This window comes from Podarcis melisellensis (genome assembly GCF_964234715.1).
Source record: "Podarcis melisellensis genome assembly, chromosome: 13".
Classification (NCBI taxonomy): Eukaryota; Metazoa; Chordata; class Lepidosauria; order Squamata; family Lacertidae; genus Podarcis; species Podarcis melisellensis.
In genome coordinates, this window is record NC_138545.1 from 19,485,641 (window position 1) to 19,510,139 (window position 24,499).

General features: G+C 43.5%; 1 protein-coding gene and 2 pseudogenes across 3 annotated transcripts in view; 1 reads left to right on the top strand and 2 right to left on the bottom strand.

The window, feature by feature from the left end:
- Positions 1–1,187: 1,187 nt before the first annotated feature.
- LOC309355297 (galactoside alpha-(1,2)-fucosyltransferase 2 pseudogene) lies at positions 1,188–4,448 on the bottom strand (annotated as a pseudogene). Its single transcript, XR_014173377.1, has 2 exons — positions 4,373–4,448; positions 1,188–2,637 (listed from the first exon to the last, which is right to left on the bottom strand). The product of XR_014173377.1 is annotated as a galactoside alpha-(1,2)-fucosyltransferase 2 pseudogene (transcript).
- Positions 4,449–9,472: 5,024 nt separating this feature from the next.
- LOC309354744 (galactoside alpha-(1,2)-fucosyltransferase 2 pseudogene) lies at positions 9,473–11,961 on the bottom strand (annotated as a pseudogene). The gene is made up of 2 exons: positions 11,849–11,961; positions 9,473–10,601 (listed from the first exon to the last, which is right to left on the bottom strand). The product of its transcript is annotated as a galactoside alpha-(1,2)-fucosyltransferase 2 pseudogene (transcript).
- A 2,519-nt stretch (positions 11,962–14,480) lies between these two features.
- LOC309355243 (scavenger receptor cysteine-rich domain-containing protein DMBT1-like) overlaps positions 14,481–24,499 on the top strand; it is a gene marked incomplete at its 5' end in the record, with an annotated part of 37,633 nt that continues 27,614 nt past the window's right edge. Inside the window, 4 exons of the mRNA XM_081885891.1 lie at positions 14,481–14,595; positions 18,084–18,431; positions 19,373–19,720; positions 22,096–22,437. Of these exons, the coding sequence (XP_081742017.1) occupies positions 14,481–14,595; positions 18,084–18,431; positions 19,373–19,720; positions 22,096–22,437 (1,153 nt within the window). The remainder of the gene's footprint in view (positions 14,596–18,083; positions 18,432–19,372; positions 19,721–22,095; positions 22,438–24,499) is intronic.

A 24,499-nucleotide genomic window follows, 5' to 3' on the forward strand; every position in this document is an offset into this window, starting at 1 on the left:
TGCTAGCTGATCATAAAGCAATGTTGGCACACTAACAAATGGGAGAGTCTGCTTGGTCAAATAGGAAATGAGTCTTTAAATCTGAACTTTACAATGCAGTAAAATCCAACTGCTTTTCACTAGGGATGGGCAAATCTGGAAATTTCGGGTTCTCACATTTCCAGTCTTAGTTTGGTTCTCCAAATTTCTGTATGTGCTTTTTAAAAAAGGAAACAGGCAGATGGCTTGTGATACGAAGGGCTGTTCAAGATGGTGAGATGAGAGTAAGTGGCAACAGAAAAAAGGCTGAGAAAGCGGAAGGAAGTCAGGATGGAGGACAAAATAACTGCAGCAAGAGAGTTGGAGAAAAAAGCACCTGGAGGTGACAAAGATAGAAAGGAGGTACTGAAAGTTATAGAAAGTGAGAAAATGACAGAAATTATTTTTTAGATAAGAAAATGCAAAGCTAATGGTGATGGTCACTTGCCCTCACAAAAGAAATGGTCCCAGAAATCAAAGCGAGGATGCAACCACTGAAAGGCTTCAAAGGTTTGATAAGACATGAAATATTGGTTCACTTGTATTGGGAAAAACATCATTCCAATATCCCCGTGTGTGATATGTGGTATATCCTAGTGCTATTTATTTTAACTTAAAAGTGAAACTGCAGAAGTGAGTCCCTTGTTCTGGGTCTGGACTGGGTGAAGACCACTGTTCTAGAGACTATTGTCTCTTTGTTTTTTTTAAAGAGATATTTATTAAAGTTTTACAAAAGCATAAATACAAAAGCAAATAAAAAAGAAAATACATGAAAAAGGAAAAAATGGAGATAAAAAAATACAACATATAAAAGACAAAGAAAAAATAAAAAAGTTAAAAATAAATCCGTTTTTCATAACTTTAAGCTCCTTTGCTTATTTCTTTGACCTCCTCACACCTCCCCTTTTTGTATTCCCATTTACATAATCAAATCAGCAAATCCTTACCCTCTTTCATTTGCTTTAACTCTGTACCTTTAACTCTTTAACTCTGTCTCTTTGACAACCCCTCAAGTAGAGTTGTGTGCCTGGTTGTTGTTGTTGTTGTTGTTGTTGTTGTTGTTTTATCTTACAACTTGCTGCTACTTCTTCATAATAAAACTCCTAATTAAAACATGATTTTAATATAATTTTAATAGGGCTCACATAACTTCCCAGGGAACTCTTCAGTATTTAGCCAAATGCCTGAACCCACCTTGAAGCAAAAACTTAACCTGAAAGTTCAAACACAAGGAAATAAACAACTATCTGACTCTTAGAAGACATCTGAAGGCAGCCCTGTTTAGGGAAGTTTTTAATGTTTGATGTTTCATTGTGTTTTTAGTATTCTGTTGGAACCTGCCTAGAGTGTCTGGGGAGGCCTGGCCAGATGGGTGGGGTATAAGTAAATAATAATAATAATAATAATAATAATAATAATAATAATTTCTCAGTGCAATCACTCAATGCAAGTATCTAATTAGACATGAATTAGCAAAAATCTGCGCAAGCTTCTGGCTTCTGGACTTATGTGGAAATTGATCAATAAAAAATATTTAAAAAAGAAAAAAGAGAAGGTTTCTTGGCTAGCAGAGGGGAGAGGTCTGCTGGAATCCCAATCCATTCAGGTAAAAACAGTGTTGAGAGATTGAAGGCCTTACGGTAGTGAGAGTCTGGGAGGGTGTAGTTGGCCAAGTAGACAGTCTCCCCACCAGCCAGGTAGCCGGCCCAGCGGCCAAAAGTGCCAATTGTCATTATTGTGTGGTTGCAATGAGCAAGGAGAGCAAAATCCCTCCCTGGAGAGGATTCTCGCCCATCCCCAGAAAAATAAACATCCCCCCTGGAGGCATTGATGTTTTCCTTGCACCACTCCATCCCATTGCTGGTCACCACAAAGATGGGATTGGGGTACTTCTCTCTGAAATAGTTCATGGCTTTCTCCAAATAGCCTCTGTCAGCCACCACACCTTTCCACCTGGGCATCACATGGACATAATCCCCTCTGCGGACATGCACTCCAACATATGTCACCTCCTGGTGCTGCCCCCGTAGCTCCTGAAGATATTGATTGGCTTCTTCCTTGATGTGGTCATGGAAGGAGAACTGCTGAAGTATCTCTTGGCGGATATGGTGATAAAAAGTGTAAGACCATGGGTAGCCCGTCAGCCGGACGTACTTGCCTTTGATGTGTTTATAATCCTCTGACATCCAACTTCGCAGAGGGAAGTTCTTCCAGCGGATCTTTTTGTCCAATTCAGCACTGATCACTGGTAAAGTGATTCGGAACAGTGGTGAGAGGTACTGGTGCATGGCGGGATAAATACAGGCTTGATGTCCATTCATCTTGGCTAAGGCATAGAGGGTGGCATATTCCCCCATCTGGTTTCCCAAACGGCCATCAGATTTCACTGTCCATATGCCACTATCTGTTATCCTACAGGATAACCTGGATGAATTTCCCATCTCTGGGAAATTGGATGCAATCTTGAAGCTGATCCTCCACAGCTGATATGGCATCTTGTCATATAGGTGAAATAATGTAGAGAGGGACAGGAGACCGAAAACGTAGAGTAAGAATAAGAGGGCAGGTAGGCTGAAGGAACATCTTTGTGGGAGATGCATAGCTGCACAATAGGAACACCTAAAGGAAGAGCAGAGTAGAGTGAAAAGACAGGTGTTATCTACAGATCACAACCACTGATATATGTCAGCAGTGGCGTAGCGTGGGTTGTCAGCACCCGGGGCAAGGCAAGTAATTTGCGCCCCCTAACCCGAGTGAGCCAGGTAGGGGCAGAGAGCTGCAAGTGTGAGCGCGCCCCCCGATGTTGCGCCCAGTGCGGCCGGCCCCCCCCTGCACGCCCCACGGTACACCACTGTATGTCAGTGATGACTTGGACTGTGTTGCCACACTTCATATGATACATGTTTATGTGGAAGCAAATCCTATTGACTTCAATGAAACTTACATCTTTGTTCTATTTGAAGTCAAAGTTTCTTTTGGCAACTACACCATTTTACTGATCTGACCCTCTCTGCTTCTGTTAGAGGCAGGACAGGGGTGCCGACTTGTCCCCCCTCATTGAGAGGTTCCCCATCCCCTGCCGCCCCCAGGCAAATGCTGGCATGTTGGGTGGGGGTAGGACTCTGCTCAGCCCGGGGGTAACCTGTGAAGCATGGTCCAGGAGCGGTCCAGAATCTGAAGGTTCCGCTAGGCATCAATCCGACAGGGCCAAGGCAGGACACGAGGCAGGAAACCAGGCAAGGACAGGTACAGCATCTCAGGCAGGATCTGGCATGTTGCTCCCGCAACCTGGGGCGGGGTCCGACAGCCTTTTATCTTTGTCGGAGTAACGGCCGGTCCTGATCCCCCAACGACTCACCTCCCTGTTTTGCCCAAAGGCGAGCACTCCTCCTGCGAGTACTCAGGTCTCTCCTTCTCTCAGACCTTAGTCTCTGCAGCTGGGGAGACGTCGGTGGGTTACTAGACCCAGGGGCTGCCTCAGCCTCCTCTGACCCAACTGGTAGTGGAGCAGCTTTAAGTGATGGCCTAGCTGAAGGCAATGAGGTAATCCCCGCATCTGGAGCCAGGACAGGCTCAGGCCCCTGACTTGGCCCAGCTGGTGTTTGTTGCAGGGGAACCTGTGCAGACTGGAACTCTTCAGGGTCAGGCCCCAGACTTGGTTCAGATGATGCCTGAGGCAAAGGATACGGTGCAGACTGAGACTCCCCTGGCTCCGAATCCGAGCCCGAGTCCCAGGCCATCACAGGGACATGCAGAGGTTGATTTTCATCCTCTGTGCTGCCCGTTGCTGATGGGTGAGCACTGGCCCATTGGGTGGGAGGCCCCCCATCACCACAGGGGGAGCGTTGACATGCCGGGGGGGGGGGCAGGATGGGTCATGTGATGCCAGGCCCTCCCAATGCGGGGGGTAAGTCGATGCCCCTGTCTAACAGAGGGTCTAATTCGTAAAATGGTGTAGTCATCATGGCATGCATGTACCAGAAAACAACAAGAAGTAAAATAATTTAGACTGAGATCCGCACATTCCCTCTTTCTTCCTACTCATTTAGCCATCCTACTTACAGGACATTATCAATTCATATCTACAGTGGAACCTCGACTTATGTACAGCTCTACTTATGTACGATTCCAGTTACGACCTTCAGTCGGTGCTTCGACTTATGAACTTTCCTCTAGATACGAGCAGAGGCCTTGCCAACAGCCCAGAGCTCACCCGGCTGGCTGCGGAGCAGCGCTGAGGCCTCTGCTGCCGGGGAGAGGGCCCCCATCCCACCCACAAAGCTTTGGAAGAGGGGCTGCCTGCAAGGGGCACAGCAGGGCACACTGCAGCCCCAAACCCCACTGAGGAACTAACCTGAGGAAGTCCAGAGAAGAACCTGGCCTGGCAAGAAAAAAAGTGACCCTGGCCAAAGTGAATCAGCCCTTTACTGACCCTTGCCCCACCCCCAACTGCCATTTTAGGGGGTGTTTTACATTGTCTAGAACGGATCAATTCACTTTTCCATTACTTTCTATGGAAAAGTGTGCCTCTACTTCTGTACGTTTCTAGCTATGACCCGACCTCCGGAACGGATTATGGTTGTAAGTAGATGTTCCACTATAGTTAATATTTAGCCCCCTAGAACGATACGTATTTAGAATTCCAGCATTAGAGGCTAGGAGGAACAACTGCAATGACTGGACTTTGGGGGTGCAATTTATTGGATGGAAATGTGATGTCTCTGTCTCTCAGCTTCACCTGCCAAACAACACTCCGTTCTCTTCATTGTTCAACTTCTCTCACACCTAGACTTTCCTTCCTTTTGGTCCTCTCTCTCTCTCTCTCTCTCTCTCTCTCTCTCTCTCTCTCTCTCTCTCTCTCTCACACACACACACACACACACACACACACAGAGCAAAGAGATCAGCCAGCACTATCCCTCAGCTGCTGATAATTGAAGGATTAAATTGGAGAACTAACCTGCAATGATTCTCCAAAGATGTTCTATCAGGTCAGAATTCAGGAAAAGTCAAGCTTTGTTTTCTCTGCCTGTATGTGGGATTGGGAGTCGCGCTCCCTGCATACTGTAATAGTATAAGGAAGGGCCGTGGGTAACTGCTTTACACTGACTGCTGTTAACATAATTTTTACAAGTGAGTTTGACTTCTGTACAGACTCATCATGAAACCCATGCAGGTCATAATGTGCGATTGAACTCCTCATGACTTCCTGCTTGGGTGTTTTCTGTATGCAAATTAAGGAAAAAAAGAAAGAAGTCCATATATTCACTCATCTATTTATACATACACACAAACACACACCTACACCATCCTGCTTCTATAGACCGCAGGACAGTTTAAAGCATAGGTAAAGGTAAAGGTACCCCTGCCCGTACGGGCCAGTCTTGACAGACTCTGGGGTTGTGCGCCCATCTCACTTAAGAGGCCAGGGGCCAGCGCTGTCCGGAGACACTTCCGGGTCACGTGGCCAGCGTGACATTGCTGCTCTGGCGAGCCAGAGCCGCACACGGAAACGCCGTTTACCTTCCCGCTGGTAAGCGGTCCCTATTTATCTACTTGCACCCGGAGGTGCTTTCGAACTGCTAGGTTGGCAGGCGCTGGGACCGAGCAGCGGGAGCGCACCCCGCCGCGGGGATTCGAACCGCCGACCTTTCTATCAGCAAGCCCTAGGCGCTGAGGCTTTAACCCACAGCGCCACCTGCGTCCCTGTTTAAAGCATAGAACATAATAAACCAGAGATCCTCAAAGTTTTTTGAACAGGGGGGCAGTTCACTGTCCCTGTACATTGTTGGGGGCTGGACTATAGTTTTAAAAAGATGTGAACGAAGATATAACTCACCCACTTTTGATGGTTTGTGGCTGTGGCGTTTGCCCATTCTTTGGGGTTACATTTGTATTGAGAGAGAGAAAGGGTTAATAGGTTGACCAATAAGAAAGCCCGGAAGTGGAGCCTACCTGATTTTGAGGCTCAGCCAGAGGTTTAAACAGTTAGTTGGTTGGTTCTTTGGGGAGCGAGGAGGTAGAGGAGTCAGAGTGAGTTAGAGACAGGGACAAGACTGAGAGGGAATAGAGTGACAGCGTTTTGAATATATTTTAAAACTTGTTTGTGTTTGAAATCAACTTTAATCTTCATTGTTAACTACTCTACCTGACTGAGACTCAATACTTCACCAGGAACACTGGGTTTTCCCCCACAAAATTGGTGGCAGTGGAAGAATAAAGTACAGTGGTACCTCGGGTTACATACTCTTCAGGTTACACACTCCGCTAACCCAGAAATAGTGCTTCAGGTTAGGAACTTTGCTTCAGGATGAGAACAGAAATTGGGCTCCGGCTGCGCGGTGGCAACAGGAGGTCCCATTAGCTAAAGTGGTGCTTCAGGTTATGAACAGTTTCAGGTTAAGAACGGACCTCCGGAATGAATTAAGTACTTAACCCGAGGTACCACTGTAGTGGTGTACAGGTCAATAGTCTGTGAAATGACTGGGGGCTCTGTATGAACGCCACAATGGCCTTCCCATTCCCCATTCTGTGGCACGAGTGGTTGTGTGGGTGAGCGAATTTCAGAATCCCCCCCCCAAACAATCAAGCAGCCAATGCCGAAAATTGCTCACCCACTGTAACGAAGCACGAACCTGAGATTGTAAGCCGCGATTGGCTGCTTGATTGTTGGGGGGCGGGGAATGCTGAAAATCGCTCACCCGCCGGAACGCAGCACACAACCACTGGCGGTGAGCGCGAGGAGGAGGAGTCCAAGAGCAACCCTCCCAGGAGGCGCCCTATTGGTCAGTGCTGAAGCCCATCAGACTCATTGCGGTGCTCGAATTGGCCCTTTCCACGTTAGACAGCGGCGGGTTCTGCAATGGCTGGGTGTGCCGGGTTCAGGACCCTGGCGGGCAGGATCCCTGTTTCTCACTCAAGGTCCTTGCACCAACCATGTGTGTCTAATCCTTGGACCCCAGTAATGACCCACAGCAGAGGACACCAATGGGGGGGAGAAGAAAGGAGGAGAAACAAAGAAAAGGAGAAGAAAGGGGGATTTCTGATTTTCCGTCTGTCATTTACATAAAAGAAATTATTCAGAACATTCCTGCTAGGGTGATATCCAACTGTTCTGCTTTCTGTTAAGTAATGTTTTCCCAATCTTCAGACACAAATGTCTCAAATTCATTCCTTTTCCTTTTCACACAAACAGTCCAAAAGGGGTTCTCTAATTAGAATAATTCATAATAAAAGTTAGCCATGAAGTAATGCCTCTGGTGTATATTTCAGATTATTATCTTGTTTTCTGATCTCTGCAACACAGCTGAAGATTTCAAGGATATAGTTATCACATTGTAATTTTTTGTTTGTTTCAGCAAGTCTACACTGAAATGATTTAGTGAATCGGTTAAAAGTAGACGAGGAAATTGAAGGGTGTAGCAGCTGTTCTTGCTCCTGTATCTCCCAAATCTGTTGCCATTGCTTAGCAGCCTTCTCAGGGTACTAGCTAGCTGATCATAAAACAATGTTTGTACACTAACAACTGGGAGAGTCTGCCTGGTTAAAATGGGAAATTTGAACTTTACAAAGCAATAAAATCCAACTGCTGTTCCCAGTTTATCACTAGGGATGGGCAAATCTGGAAATTTTGGGTTCTCACATTTCCAGTCTTAGTTTGGTTCTCCAAATTTCTGTATGTGGTTTTTTAAAAAGGAAACAGGCAGATGGCTTGTGATACAAAGGACTGTTCAAGATGGTGAGATGAGAGTAAGTGGCAACGGAAGAAAGGCTGAGAAAGCGGAAGGAGGAAGTCAGGATGGAGGACAAAATAATTGCAGGAAGAGAGTTGGAGAAAAAAGCACCAGCAGGTGGCAAAGATAGAAAGCAGGTGCTGAAAGTTATGGAAAGTGAGACAATAACAGAAAGACTTTTTTACATAAGAAAATGCAAAGCTAAATGTAAGGATAAAGAAGGTTCTTTTTACCATATGTGGTGGGAATGTAAGAAAGTGAAAGGCTTCTGGGAAAGGATATATAACGAATTGAAGAAGATTCTAAAATATACATTTATAAAGAAACCAGAGGCCTTTCTGTTAGGAATACTAGGAAATGAGATAAAGAGAAAGGATTGTAAATTTTTCCAATATGCAGTGACAGCTGCAAGAGTGTTACTGGTCCAGAAATGGAAACAACAGGAAATACCGACGGTGGAAGAATGGAGAACGAAGCTGTTAGACTATGCTGAGTTGGATAAACTGACTGGGAAGATTAGATATTTAAGAGACCAAAAGTTCATCGAGGACTGGGGGAAATTTGTGGAATATCTGGAAAGTATAAGTGTGGGACAGATAACACTAGAGGGATTTAAAGAAGCACTGTGAAAAATGGAGAAGTATTGTTTAAAGGGAATAGAAAAGAAGGGTATAAACAATGACAATACAAACCTAAGGAATGCGTAACTTAAATAATGACTATGGATGATTTACGGAAAAGCTGAAGGAAGTCCAAAAAAGAAACAATTTGTGAAAAATTGGATGTGAAATTAGTATGTGTTTTTGTTTTTGTTGTAAACTAATAAAAATTATTTCAAAAAAAAAAAGAAAAGAAAAGAAAATGCAAAGCTAAAGGTGATGGTCACTTGCCCTCACAAAAGAAATGGTCCCAGAAATCAAAGAGAGGATGCAACCACTGAAAGGCTTCAAAAGTTTGACCAGTAATACATGAAATATTGGTTCACTTGTATTGGGAAAAACATCATTCCAATATCCCTGTGTGTGAAATGTGGTATATCCTAGTGCTATTAATTTTAAATTAAAAGTGAAACTGTAGAAGTGAGTCACTTGTTCTGGGCCTGGACTGGATGAAGACCACTCTTCTAGAGATTATTTTCTCTTTGACAACCCCTCAAGTAGAGTTGTGTGCCTGGTTGCTGTTGTCTTATTTTACAACTTGCTGCTACTTCTTTGTAATAAGACTCCAAATTAAAATATCATTTTAATATCATTTTAATAGGGCTTGCATAACTTCCCAGGGAACTCTTCAGCAGGGTTGGATTTAGGTTAGATGAGGCCCTAAGCTACTGAAGGTAATGGGGCCCTTTATATGTCCACCTGTCCTTTGTCAACAATAAATTGCCACTTTTTTGTGTGTTGAATACATGCTATATGGTAATTTATGGACCTAATAGGTATCTAAAGCCATTTGCATATAACAAATAGGAGCCTACACAACACAAAACACTGTTGCTGTATGTAGGTTTTATTTTATTTGTTTTTTATCTTATATTTTGAAAATGTACATCCAGTTTTTTTCCCATTTAATTTTTTGGGGGCCCCCAAGAGAGTGTAGCACTAAGCTATAGCTTGTTTAGTTTATACGTAAATCCGGCACTGCACTTCAGTATTCGCCTAGAGTATTTAGCCAAATGCCTGAACACAGTGTATCTAATTAGACATGAATCGGCAGCTATCTGCTCAAACTTCTGGCTTCTGGACTTGAGAAGATTTCTTGGACAGCAGAGGGGAGAGGTCTGCTGGAATCCCAATCCATTCCGGCAAAAAAATTGCTGAGGGCTTGAAGCGCTTGCGGACAGGTGAGTCTGGGAGGGTGTAGTTGGCCAAGTAGATTGTCTTCCCACCAGCCAGGTAGCCAGCCCAGAGGCCAAAAGTGCCAATTGTCATTATTGTGTGGTTGCAATGAGCAAGGAGAGCAAAATCCCTCCCTGGAGAGGACTCACGCCCATCCCCAGAAAAATACACATCCCCCCTGGAGGCATTGATGTTTTCCTTGCACCACTCCATCCCATTGCTGGTCACCACAAAGATGGGATTGGGGTACTTCTCTCTGAAATAGTTCATGGCTTTCTCCAAATAGCCTCTGTCAGCCACCACACCTTTCCACCTGGGCATCAAATGGACATAATCCCCTCTGCGGACATGCACTCCAACATACGTCACCTCCTGCCGCTGCCCCCTTAACTCCTGAAGATATTGATTGGCTTCTTCCTTGATGTGGTCATGGAAGGAGAACTGCTGAAGTATCTCTTGGCGGATATGCTGAAAAAAGGTGTAAGACCATGGGTAGCCCGTCAGCCGGACGTACTTGCCTTTGATGTGTTTATAATCCTCTGACATCCAATTATGCAGATGGAAGTTCTTCCAGCGGATCTTTTTAGCCACTTCAGCATGGAGCACAGGCAAGGTGATTTGGAACATTGGTGAGAGGTACTGGTGCATGGCGGGATAGATGTAGGCTTGATGTCTATTCATCTTGGCTAAGGCATAGAGGGTGGCATATTGCCCCATCTGGTTCCCAAAACGGCCAGCAGAGTTCACTGTCCATATGCCACTATCTATGATCTTAGGGGATGACCTGGAAGAATTACAGGTGGTCTTGGTGTTAATGAGGGAAGCTGGATGTCCCCTCCCTGGGAAATTAGATGAATTCTTGAAGCTGATCCTCCACCGCTGATATGGCATCTTGTCATATAGATGCAAGAATGTAGAGAGGGACAGGAGACTGAAAAAGTAGAGGAAGATTAAGAGGCCAGGTTGGCTGAAGGAACATCTTTGTGGGAGATGCATAGCTGCACAATAGGAACACCTAAAGGAAGAGCAAAGTAGAGTGAAAAGACAGGTAGGATCTACACACAGATCACAGCCACCGATATGTCATCTTTATTATAGCTATCCTTCCCTATAGCAAAAAATTTAGCCTACTCCAAATTTCTAGGTCTTTTTTTATTTCTATGCATATTTGGGTATAGTTATCATTAGATAAATTTATGTTTTTTACCGTAATCCAGATTTCTAAATATTTAACTTGGTTTGTAATCGTTAGCCATATCTTATTTACTAGCTCTATTCTTTCTTGTTCATTCATATTTTTCACTAATAATTTTGTTTTATTTTTATTCAATTTAAAGCCCTAAACCTGTCCAAATTTATTCCTTTTTGCCATTGCTTCTGTTATACTTTCTGTTGGGTTTTCTGCCGTAATGATGAGGTCGTCGGCAAATGCTTTTCATTTGTAAGATCTATATCCCAATTTGATTCCTTTTATTCTTGTTTCTTCTCTAATTTCCTTTAATAATGTTTCCAATATTGTTATAAATAAAAGTGGTGATAGCGGGCAGCCTTGCCTGGTGCCTTTAGAAATATTAATTTGGCTTTTTGATTTTTACATATCGTTTTTATGCCGCATCCTATTTTCTCTCTTACTCCATTACATTGATAGTTTTCACCATAAATTCCCAGGACACATTATCAAAAGCTTTTCGGCATCTACCAGCATCAGTGCAGCTTTTTTTTATCAGGCCTCTTGGCTAAATATTCTAATATGTTAATCACCATTCTTGTGTTGTTATACATTTGCCTCCCTGGAAGGAAGCCCGCTTGATCACCATTGATAATTCTCCTCAAAATCTTTTTAAATCTATTAGCCAATATCCCTGCAAATAATTTATAATCTGAATTTAGTAAAGAAATTGGTCCTACAGAGCAATTTTAATTCATATATAGTTAATATGTAGCCCCCTAGAATGATACGTATTTAGAATTCCAGCCTTGGAGGCTAGGAGGAACAACTGCAATGGCTGGACTTTGGGGGTGAAATTTATTGGATGGAAATGTGATGTATCTGTCTCTCAGTTTAAACTGCCAAACAACACTCCATTCTCTCCATTGTTCAACTTCTCTCGCACCTAGACTTGCTTTTGTTTTGGTCCTCTTTCTCTTTTTCTCTCTCTTACACACACACAGACTGACACAGACACACACGCATACAGCAAAGAGATCAGCCAGCACTATCCCTCAGCTGCTGACATTGAAGGATTAAATTGGAGAACTAACCTGCAGTGATTCTCCAAAGGTGTTCTATCAGGTCAGAATTCAGGAAAAGTCAAGCTTTGTTTTCTCCGTCTGTATGGGGGACTGGGAGTTGCGCTCCCTGGATACTGCAATAGTATAAGAAGGGCGGTGGGTTTGACTTCTGTACCGACTCATCATGAAACCCATGCAGGTCATAATGTGACATAAAAGGATTGGACTTCAGACCTCCTCATGACTCCCTGCTTGGGTGTTTTCTGTATGCACTTTAAGCAAAAAAAAGAAAGAAGTCCATATATTCACTCATCTATTTATATACACACACAAACACAGTTTAAAGCATAGAACATAATTAACCATATATGTCAACATATAATAGTCATTCAATTCAAAAAATTAAGAGTTATATAAATACAATTTATAACAAATGCATAGTGATACATAATAGTACATAATTCATATCAAACAGCAATGTTGAATTATATACTTTGTCATCCCAGGAACTAATTCTTTAACTCATGCAAATATGAATTATTATTGATTAAATGTATTGATCAGTTTTCTTGCCAGAACAACTCAAAGTGCTTACAAAGAAAACAAAAACCCAACACAGCTCAGATGCAATTATAAAACATAAAACATACTTAATAACAGCCTCCAGAAAAATTAACGGGAGGAAAACCTGCAGCAGCATATCTAAAGTGCAGAAACAATGTACAAGTCTCTTTGTCCAAAGCTAGCTTTGTGCTTTTTCTGAAGGTTTTATTGCAGCTTTTTCATAATACAATAGGATAAAAGAAATTAATCTAAATAAAAACAAAACAGGGAAAATAAAAGAAAATGTAGAGTCCTCTCTCAAAGGTAGTTTTTAACCCTTGTCACACACAGAATGTGGTGGGCTCTCCTCCTGAGAGTTTTTCCTTCTTCTCCCTGTCTCTCACCCTGGGAGATTTCCCTTCCTTGCCTCTCACTCAAGTTCCTTCCACCAACCATGTGTGTCTAATCCTTGGACCCCAATAATGACCCAGAGCAGAGGACACCAAAGGGGGAAAAGAAAAAAACAAAGAGAAGAAAGGAAGAAAGCCAAAAGAAGGAGAATAAAAGGGAATTTCTGATTTTCCATCTGTTAGTTACATAAAAGAAATTATTCAAAACATTCCCGCTAGGGTGATATCCAACTGTTCTGCTTTCTGTTAAGTGATGTTTTCCCAATCTTCAGACACAAATGTCTCAAATTCATTTCTTTTCCTTTTCACACAAACAGTCCAAAAGGGGTTCTCTACTTAGAATAATTCATAATAAATGTCAGCCACGAAGTAATGCCTCTGGTGTATGTTTCAGATGATTATCTTGTTTTCTGATCTCCACGACACAGCTGAAGATTTCAGGGATATAGTTATCACATTGTAATTTTTGTTTGTTTCAGCAAGTCTACGCAGAAATGATTTAGTGAATCGGTTAAAAGTAGAAGAGGAAGTTGAAGGGTGAAGCTGCTGTTCTTGCTCCTGTATCTCCCAAATCTGTTGCCATTGCTTAGCAGCCTTATCAGGGCACTCACTTCTCATGTTCATATGGCTCTGTGGTCTAAACCACTGAGCCTCTTGGGCTTGATGATCAGAAGGTCAGCGGTTCGAATCTGCACGATGGTGTCAGCTCCCGTTGCTCTGTCGCAGCTCCTGCCAACCTAGCAGTTCGAAAGCACACTAGTGCAAGTAGATAAATGGGTACTGCAGTGGCAGGTAGGTAAATGGTGTTTCCGTGCACTCTGGTTTCTGTCACTGTGTCCCGTTGCACCAAAAGCGGTTTAGTCATTCTGGCCACATGACCTGGAAAGCTCTCTTTGACTGGACTTCATCGTCCAGGGTTCCTTTACCTTTACCAGCTAAGTCACGTTTGGGCTTGGCATGTTCTTTGAACCAGGCTACTGGAAGGCTGATATCTTCTTCAAAGTCCCAGGAGCTCACAAACTCATCAGCTGCTTTGTTCTGTGACTGGATACACTAAGATTCAGGTAGGCAGCACTGTTGGTCTGATGCAGTCAAAATACATATATATAAATAAATAAATTGTCCAGTAGCACCTTAGAGAGCAACTAAATTTGTTCTTGGTATAAGCTTCTGTGTGCATGCACACTTCTTCAAATGTGTGCCTGCACATGAAAGCTTATACCAAGAACAAACTTAGTTGGTCTCTAAGGTGCTACTGGACAATTTATTTATTTTTTATATATTTTTGGGATACAATAAGTCGCTTAAGTAACTTGGTCTGGTAACTAGGTGATTCCGCACATCCTGGAAAAGTAGACCTTGGAGGTTTAACATGAGACAGAATCCAGATCCACCCCCCACCCCACCCCAGCTTCAAAATATTAAAGTTAGATTCGATCTCATTCACCACAGCAGTGCTCCTAAGGATCCAATAATCTGCTTGAGGAGGCATCAGAAAACACATGTTCACATAGTCCAGGCTAAACACAACATGAAAAATATGTCCATTTGTGGGCTCCTACTTCTTGCATGCAGTGACTGCACACTGATAAGAGAAGTTTTTTTGTCATGTGGTGCTGGTTGGTTAAAAAGGAAACCCATCCCCTCAGATCAAAGGAAACAATATATGATAGGAAACAGCTACGCTGCAGGCGAGTGTGATAGTTCAAATGCCGCAGCCTCCAGAGGAGATCTTCCTTCATGGGACATTAGAAAAGGACACCCCTGGCTACTGGGCTGAATGGTCTTTCAGCATGAAGTTCTCTTTCAGCATTTTCTTCCTGGGTTAGTATCACTGATGATCAGTGCAGTGGCTGGGTGGGAGGACCAGAGACCCAGCTTTGGTTCCTGCTGTTCAGATACCTTTTTATTAATAGAATCCTCTCCTTTCCAGAATAGTGGCTGCCTGGTCAGAGGCGAGTACTTGGAGTTGAGTATCAGCAGACAAGAGAATACTAATTTGGGAGGGTAGTGGGATGGGACAAAACAGGAGCTCAGTGCCATGGCCTCCCGTTCTCCCAAGGCTGTTTTTCTGACATCTTAATGGCCAGCTGTACTTGCCAACCCTGACCTCACTGGTTCTGCAGCTCCACCCAGCTTTCCCTCTGGTCGACCTTTATAGGTTTGGCATCTCCGTTAGTTCCTGCCAGAGGAGGTGCTTGCTTCCAAACACATTTCTGAGTGCTTTTGTTGTTGTTGTTGTTGTTGTTGTTTAGTCGTTTAGTTGTGTCCAACTCTTCATGACCCCATGGACCAGAGCACGCCAGGCACTCCTGTCTTCCACTGCCTCCCACAGTTTGGTCAAACTCATGCTGGTAGCTTTGAGAACACTATCCAACCATCTTGTCTTCTGTCGTCCCCTTCTCCTTGTGCCCTCAATCTTTCCCAACATCAGGGTCTTTTCCAGGGAGTCTTCTCTTCTCATGAGGTGACCAAAGTATTGGAGCCTCAGCTTCACGATCTGTCCTTCCAGTGACCACTCAGGGCTGATTTCCTTCAGAATGGATAGGTTTGATCTTCTTGCAGTCCATGGGACTCTCAAGAGTCTCCTCCAGCACCATAATTCAAAAGCATCAATTCTTCAGTGATCTGCCTTCTTGATGGTCCAGCTCTCACTTCCATACATCACTACTGGGAAAACCATAGCTTTTACCTTTGTCAGCAAGGTGATGTCTCTGCTTTTTAAGATGCTATCTAGGTTTGTCATTGCTTTTCTCCCAAGAAGCAGGCATCTTAATTTTGTGGCTGCTGTCACCAACTGCAGTGATCATGGAGTCCAAGAAAGTAGAATCTCTCACTGCCTCCATTTCTTTCCCCTTCTATTTCCCAGGAGGTGATGGGACCAGTGGCCATGATCTTCGTTTTTTTGATGTTGAGCTTCAGACCATATTTTGCGTTCTCCTCTTTCACCCTCATTAAAAGGTTCTTTAATTCTTCCTCATTTTCTGCCATCAAGGTTGTGTCATCTGCATATCTGAGGTTGCTGATATTTCTTCCGGCAATCTTAATTCCGGCTTGGGATTAATCCAGCCCAGCATTTCGCATGATGAATTCTGCATATAAGTTAAATAAGCAGGGAGACAATATACAGCCTTGTCTTACTCCTTTCCCAATCTTCCTTCCAAATTTTGCCCCACTGCTACCATACCTAGGGGAAAGTAATGAAGAGGGTCAGGATGCAGGACTCCAGGCAGCTCCAAGTGAGCAATCTGTTCCAGTGGAGGTTGAAAGCAAATGGAGCATTTTAAGGCCTCTTTCCACAGACTGTCTCTCCTAGGCTCTACACTCTTGTGGAGAGAGGGAACTCTTATCTAGTTTTAGCTCTGCTTAGTCTTTGTATATTTGCAACTTACAACATAAAGCACCCAAAATGAGTGTTGGGTATTCTCCAGCTTTTGCATTCTTTGTTCTCTTGAGATTTCCAACCCTGGCTGAAGATTTCTTCCAGTTTTCCAGCCAGAGCTGGGAAGGAGCACGTTCTAAAGAGTTGATAGACAGGAGCAGCAGCAAGGAAGAGAAAGTGGGGAGACTCTTTATGTGGGTCAGGAACTGAACCAGGAGGGTGACATTGTTCATATTTGACATCCATTCCATGACTTATGTAGGCAAACCCAAGTAAAATATAGACCACTGTTTCTCAGATGATGGGCTGGGTGCCCTCTGTGGGCTTTAGGCTGCTTTCAGACATGCCTTGGTCCCCAGTGACTCTTCAATCCCCAACAGCTCACCCTTTGCCATGTATGAGGTTCTGCTGCCTGTGTTCATGATATTGTACAACTACTGATTATGGTAAACTTGTATGTGATGGTATGTATTGTTCAAAATGTGTAGGCAAATATATTAGGTCAATCAGGGGGAAATTGTGTGGTTGTGATGTTGGAAGTGAGTGGCGATTGAATAGGAGTTTTGAAAGAGAGTTGAATACTGGGGGGGGGGTATTATTTTTGTCTGTTATTATAGTATGTATTTTTTGCTTTGGGACGCGGGTGGCACTGTGGTTTAAACCACAGAGCCTAGGACTTGCCAATCAGAAGGTTGGTGGTTCAAATCCCCACAACGGGGTGAGCTCCCGTTGCTCGGTCCCTGCTCCTGCCAACTTAGCAGTTCGAAAGCACGTCAAAGTGCAAGTAGATAAATAGGTACCGCTCTGGCAGGAAGCTAAACGGCATTTCTGTGCACTGCTCTGGTTTGCCAGAAGTGGCTTAGTCATGCTGGCCATATGACCCAGAAGCTGTACATCGGCTCCCTCGGCCACAACCCCAGAGTCGGCCACGACTGGACCTAATGGTCCAGGATTATCATTGCAAAGAGCCACATGCAGGACCAGAAGGATTTTTTTTCTTGTTGTTGTTTCTTCTTTCTCTTGTTTGTTTGTTTTGCCAATTTCCCCCAAAAACAAACAAACAAACAAACAAACAAACAAACAGATATTTTCCGGCCAGCAAGACAGTTGTCACTGTTGAATGGTTTCTTTAAATTTGAAGGTTTGTTATTGTTCCACAAGATGTGTATGTCTTTAAGGGCCAGAGCAAATAACGTGACCTAGTTTTACAGCTGTGAAGCGATATAGCAGGTGCTGTTAAAGGTAAAGGAACCCTGACCATTAGGTCCAGTCATGACCAACTCTGGGGTTGCAGTGCTCATCTCACTTTATTGGCAAAGGGAGCTGGCGTACAGCTTCTGGGTCATGTGGCCAGCATGACTAAGCTGCTTCTGGTGAATCAGAGCAGTGCATGGAAACACCGTTTACCTTCCCGCTGGAGTGGTACCTATTTATCTACTTCCACTTTGACGTGCTTTCGATCTGCTAGGTGGGCAGGAGCAGGGACCAAGCAATGGGAGCTCACCCCGTCACGGGGATTCGAACCGCCGACCTTCTGATTGGCAAGTCCTAGGCTCTGTGGTTTAACCCACAGTGCCACCCATGTCTAGCAGGTGCTTTTTAGTTGTCTTAATTAAGCTGTGTCAGCAATTGGGTATAGTATATAAAGAGCAGCACCTAGCTCTCACAGTACCCTGGTGATTGGGTCATGCTTATTGATATATTATAATGTAGAAGGAGTTTTTGTTTTTGTTATTAAAACCTAGCTAAAGTTATTTTGAGTTCCTTGTAATGTGTGGTCTCCCCAGCAAGCTCTCTGCAGAGCAACTAATCTACAAATAGCCAACAGTCACAGCCCTTTATCCTCCACTTTTTCTTTCCTGATGCTATTTTAAAAATTGTTATAGGTGGGGAGAAATCTCATTGGTTCTCTGAACTTGGGTTTGCCCAGGTGTGGTGCTGGACTCATCTATTGAAGAAGCAGGACAGCTGGAGATTAGGCTGGTGAATGGTACAAGTCATTGCAATGGAATGGTTGAATTTCTCCATAATGGCCAATGGGGCACCATTTGTGATGATGATTGGGGCATCGCGGAAGCCACAGTTGTGTGCCAACAGCTAAGATGTGGACCTGCAATATCAGCCACACTTGAAGCACAATTTTGGGGGGGAACTGGACCCATCTGGCTGGATGAGGTCCGATGCTCAGGGACAGAATCAGAGCTCAGTCAGTGTCCTGCAAGCAACTGGGGAGAGCATGACTGCACACATGAGGAAGATGCTGGTGTTGTCTGCTCAGGTAAGTTGATCACTTATGTCAAGCCCTGTTTTGTTTGCTTTTTACATTATCATGTACATTAGAGTTGACCAGAAAATGTTTCCTGAATGAATCCTGTGCCTTTTAGGCCAGCCTGATATGCAAGATCTTGCAAGTGAAGCTTTTCATTGGCTGGAAAGAAGCATAATTACCTCGCAAAGCCTACATGACCAATTGCTTTTAAAACCCCAAATCAGAGACCAGTAATAAAATTGTCAATCCCAGATGTGACCGAGTCTTCCCAAGATTAATTTACTAGCTACTTTCTAGATGGTGATTTTTTTTCTTTTGAAAGTATTGTTGACAGGTAAAAGGAGAATGAGGGAACAGCTGTCTCTCTGAAGTGGTAAATAAATACAAGCCCTGTGCAAGCCCTGCCCACTGATGCAGTAAGAGTCTAGACTTGGCAATCCAAATTCAGATTCTGAACTTCGAATTTTCAGAACTGCCATTCACTCCCATTCACTCTTTTGGTCATAACTTTTGTTTTCACACTTCTGAGCATTAAATTTGGAGAAACTGTAGTTCTTCAGTATGGAATTAACCCCAAGAACAGTCAAACATAGCCCCAGGGTTGATGTTTTCTTTTTTTAAAAAATACTTTACATTAAATGTTTTATTGTGTTACAAAAGAAACAAAAAACAAGGAAAAGTACATATTGCATCTCTATTTTGATTCATATTTTTTTAACTCCCTTAAATCAAATATAAAAAATTACTGCTTTTCCCCTAGCCTCTCTTCCACTTTTCCAAGTCTCCCCTTCAATCTGCCTGAATTCTCAAAGCAAAAAGCCTGCCTCACAGGAAGCAGGTCTATTTTTAGCTTTATCTTATCCACTGTCCTGCTTTCAAAATGATCATGCAGAAGAGAACTACATCTTGTCTCATGTGCTACCTCACGCTCTGGAATTTCCTTTCCTCAGGCATGACGTTAGATTCAGATGCTGAAGACTCAAGTCAAGTGGAAATCAGGCTGGTGAATGGTTCAAATCACTGCAGGGGAAGAGTTGAATTGCTGCATAATGGCCAGTGGGGCACAGTATGCAGTCACTACTGGGACCTGAAGGATGCCAGAGTTGTATGCCGGCAGTTGGGCTGCGGAGATGCAAGATCAGCCCTACAGAATGCAGAATTTGGAAGAGGCACTGGCCCCATATGGCTGGATGATGTCAGATGCACAGGGACAGAATCAAATCTCTATCAATGCCCCAAAATGCCATGGGGAGAACATGACTGCAGAATTGAGCAGGCTGCAGGTGTTGTGTGCTCAGGTGAGTTCATAAACTATGAATTGATCCTACATGTTTGTTGGTTTTCACATTATCAGGATTTATTTCAAATATTTACAGCCTGCTCTTCATGGCTAAGAAGGCATCTCAAAGCAGATTACAATTCTGAAAAACAAAAGGAAAAACCCAACATTAGTCATAATAAAGCATAATAATAGGGAAAGTGAAACCATAGAATACTTTAAAAGATTAAAAAAAACCCATAACAAGTCAGAACAGAAGAAAAAATCCATGTGTATGTGTACATATGTCAGGAAATCATCCAGTCGTCTTGAAACAAGGTAACAGATGCTTATTTTGTTATTTCTTTAAAATATATTTTCACACATACTGATTCCAAAATGGTGCTTATTCCAAAATAAACATGCTTATTGGCAGAAAAAGTAAACTTTGGCCTCCGCCAGACAGTCCCTGGGTTTTTCAGGTTGGATTCAACCACATACTGGCAAATTTAGGCTGTGAAATTAAATCTGAGTGGGAGAGGTTGTGCCACACCCCCCACACCCCTGCCAAAGGATCAGACTTTTTGCCATGAGGAGAATAATGGAAGAATGCACTGGGTAGTTTGAGATGTCATCCAGCTTTCCCTCAAACCAATCAGCATCACTGCTCAATAAACAAGTCCGTCAACCCAATCAGGGTTGGGAAACTGCCATTTGCTTGTTTTGTTCTTCTTGCATATCAGGAATGTAGAAGCCAGTGTAGAGCATGGAATAGCAGGGGCGGGGTGGGTCAGTGGAGAGAAACACTGTGTGATCCACAACTGATTGCAGAAGGGTTGGCAGATGTATGTCCATGGTCTGAAATTACCAAGCTTCACCAGTGATAAATATGGTTCTTTGGCATATGAAAGACCTTCAGACAGCTTGACTTCTTTTTCTCCCACTCAGTCCTGCAGGTACATTAGCATGGAGGAATGGCTCCACCAACAGACTTCAGCCAGGATAGCTCATTGTAACCTCCACAGTCAGAGGCAGGATACTGGACATTTAAGACAAAGAATATAGGATGGTCACGACTGCTATGTGGGGCTTGTGAGCAGTTAATGGCATCTAGAGGCTGTGGGTGGTCTTAACTAGCTGATCTTATTAAAACTTAATATGGATTCTAAATGGCCAAATTACTGTGAAATCCTAGAACAAGATGGTGAGAAGTTTAAACTTCAGAGTTATGAGAGACTAAAGTTCAAAGTTCGAGACTGGTTACATTACCGTCAGATAAATGAGACATTTAAGCAGGGCAGGAAAATAGGATTTCAGAAGGAGAGGTCAAAGTTAGAAACAGAACTGTTAGAATCCAATACTAAGAACTTGTCTAGAATGTACAATTTGCTGTTGAAATGGAATACACAGGATGAAACGGTGAAATCAGCTATGATTAAATGGGCACAGGACATCGGTCATGACATTATGTTTGCTGACTGGGAACAGTTATGGACCACCGGTGTTAAATTCACGGCATGTAATGCCTTAAAAGAGAACATAATGAAAATGATTTACAGGTGGTACATGACCCCAGTCAAGCTTGCAAAAATATACCATTTGCCCAATAATAAATGTTGGAAATGTAATGAGACTGAAGGTACCTTCTACCACCTTTGGTGGACCTGCCCAAAGATTAAAGCCTTCTGGGAAATGATCTATAATGAAATTAAGAAGGTCCTTAAATGGACTTTTCCAAAGAAACCTGAGGCTTTTCTCCTGGGCATGGTTGGCCAACTGGTGTCAAAGAAGGACAGGACCTTTTTTATGTACGCTACCACAGCAGCAAGAATTCTTCTGGTAAAGTATTGGAAGATGCAAGAACTACCTACTCTGGAAGAATGGCAGACAAAGGTGACAGACTTCATGGGACTAGCAGAGATGACCGGCAGAATCCGAGACCAGGGGAAAGAGACAGTGGAAGAGGACTGGAAGAAGTTTAAATTATATCTTAAAAACTGTTGTAAAATTGAGGAGTGTTGAGATGCCAAGGGGTAAGAAGTAGAGAAATACAGCGGTAACTATTAAGTTTAAGGAAATCTAATGAAAGGGAATCAACAGATAATCTGATCAAAGGGTTGCTAAAGAACTTTGGAATAAGGATGCAGCGAAAGGGAGGTATGGGGAAGTCGGTATATGTTTAATGTTGTGTATGTTGTTGTTTTGTAATGTGTCTGTTTTTTATTATGTGTTTGAAAAATCAATAAAAATTCTTTTTTTTAAAAAAAAATAACTAGCTGATCTTATCCAGCAAGATAGTAGTTATGCCCTTTTAAGCTATCCACTTTTTCTATCCTGATGCTACTTTCAACATAATTGCACAAAGGACAACTTACCCACTCCTCTTACCCACTATCCTGAATTTGCTTCACCCAGGTCTGAAGCGTTCAAAAGATATTGCAGGTTTAGGCCCCGTGGAAATCAGGCTGGTGGAAGGTCAAAGTCGCTGCAGTGGAAAGGTTGAAATTTTCCTTAATGGTCAATGGAACATTGTTTGTGACGATGGCATGAATATTGAGAAAGCCAGAGCTATATGCCAACAACTAGACTGTGGAGATGTAATCCTCTCTACAAAGGAGGAACGATGGAGAACAAGAACTGACTTTATCACACTAAGAGACAGCATTTGCGCAGGAACAGAATCAGCCATCCATCAGTGCCAAGGAAGGCTTTCAAAAATCTTAAACCCGTGTCAATATGCTGTTCTTGTGTGTTCAGGTAAGTTCATAAACTAAGGCTTGATTTGCACTTTTCCAGTCCCTGAAGGCAGCCAGTGCCAGTGCTTTGCCAGACCTGTTCCTATTCTCACAACACAGACCATATTTGTTGTCAAAAATCATACAAAATCACATGATTTGGAGACATATAGAGGGGGAAGAGACTAAGGGCACAGAATTGTCCTTTATGGCAGGGCCGCCATCTTGCCCTCAGGATCATGGGGTGCCCACCGCCGCAACATGCCTGCATGTTGTGTGTGTAATGTCACATGCAAGACTCGCAATGTTTCATCGCGTTTTTGGAGAGCTGCTCCTCAAAAAAAGTGATGCAAGGTTGTGCATCATGTGTGTGATGGCACACACCTGTCTTCTGGAGGATCCTCTTCCTCCTCTCTGCCACCAGCAAGGTACCCTTTTTTGTGGGGAGGGGCTCAGATGCCTCCGCGTCCGAGGCCACCTCCCCTCCTGGAAAAGGGTGACTCGCTGACTGGCTGCGGAGGGCAGAGCTGAAAGACTTGTCTCAGAGGTGTCGCTGCAGAGGCTGGATGGCTGCCCCTCTCCGGCTTTGCTCATTGACTTTGTGGGTGCCCAGCCTCCCACCCCACCCCCACCCCTGGAGTTGGCACCTATATGGCATTTTAGGGGAAACAGGGAGCCAGCAAGACTGCAGGCAAAACTCCCAAAGGGGAAAGTTCTCGTGGAATATGGTTGAAGAGAGATCTGACAAATAATGAAGCTAGAGATCTAAGAGGGAAGAACCACCATGAATTGCCATTCTGGAATGAAGCACTTGCAGAAAACATTTCTTGGGTTTCTGTAACCTGCTGGGGCAAGACTACAGCTATCCAACCTGTAACTAAACACACTATGATTACTTACATACTAAGTGATGTAGTGATGAAAGGTGTGGGTTTTTTGTTTGTTTTGTTTTTAACTACGTATTAGTCTGTTGTGCATGGTGTATATAGCAAAAGGCTATATTTTTGAGTTTGCTATGGATATACCATATTTTTCGCTCTATAGGACGCACCAGATGATAAGATGCACCTAGTTTGGGAGGGGAGGAAAACAAGAAAAAAAAATATTTTGAATCTGGCTTCTGGGATACCGTGTGGCTGTTCTGGCTTCTGGGATAACTGTGCCAAGCCTCTTCAGGGCAGCGGGATGAAGGCTCCCCCTGCCCAAAGAGGCTGTGCAGGGCTAAAGCAGAAGCCAGGACAGGTGTGTCACTGAAGAGGCGCTGCACAGTTCTCCCTCTCTGCGCAGCGCCTCTCCTTCACAGAGAGGGAGAACTGCGCAGCGCGATGTTGGGTTGAAATAACGACAGACAGGTAGCGAGTGTCATCTGGGAGGCACCCCCCGAGCAAGTCTCGAGGAGTCTCTTTTATTGAATATTACAGCATTGCCACATATGTGCTTATTGCTGATTGGTTAAATACAAATACAAAGCAAAAGGTTGCATATAGGCATTAATCACCAATAGATTAAAGGCTGGGAAAGGGAGCACAGAACTAGACAGGCATGAAAACCTCCTAATTAAACTTTTACTAGTGATTGATATAGCATTCATCCATAGATGTGGTCAACTATGCATTAAGAACAAGTCAGGGTACGAACTCAATGTGAACTGAACATTCTAGGAATGTTTCAGCTTAGAACGGTTTGCCAGAATCATGTGCAGAAGCAAAGCTTTCCTTCAGCGCCCCTTCAAGCGAAGCTGGAGAAGGAACAGAAGGTTCTCCTTCTGTTCCTCCTCCGGCTTCGCAGGACAGGTGCCTCGCTACGAAGCTGGAGGAGGAGAACCTTCTGTTCCTCCTCTGGTTTCCAGGCAGGCACATGGCTGAAGGGGCACTGCGCAGTTCTCCCTCTCTGTGCAGTGACTTTCCTGCGAAGCACTCACATTTCCCCTTACTTTATGGGAGGAAAAAAGTGCGTCCTATGGAGCAAAAAATACGGTATTTCTATGTCATTTTTTCTGCCTAAAAGCCTTCTAAACAGCTCACAAAGCAATATTTTTTAGAAATCCACTAAAGAGGATGGGATGGGCTCCCAGTTTCATGCAC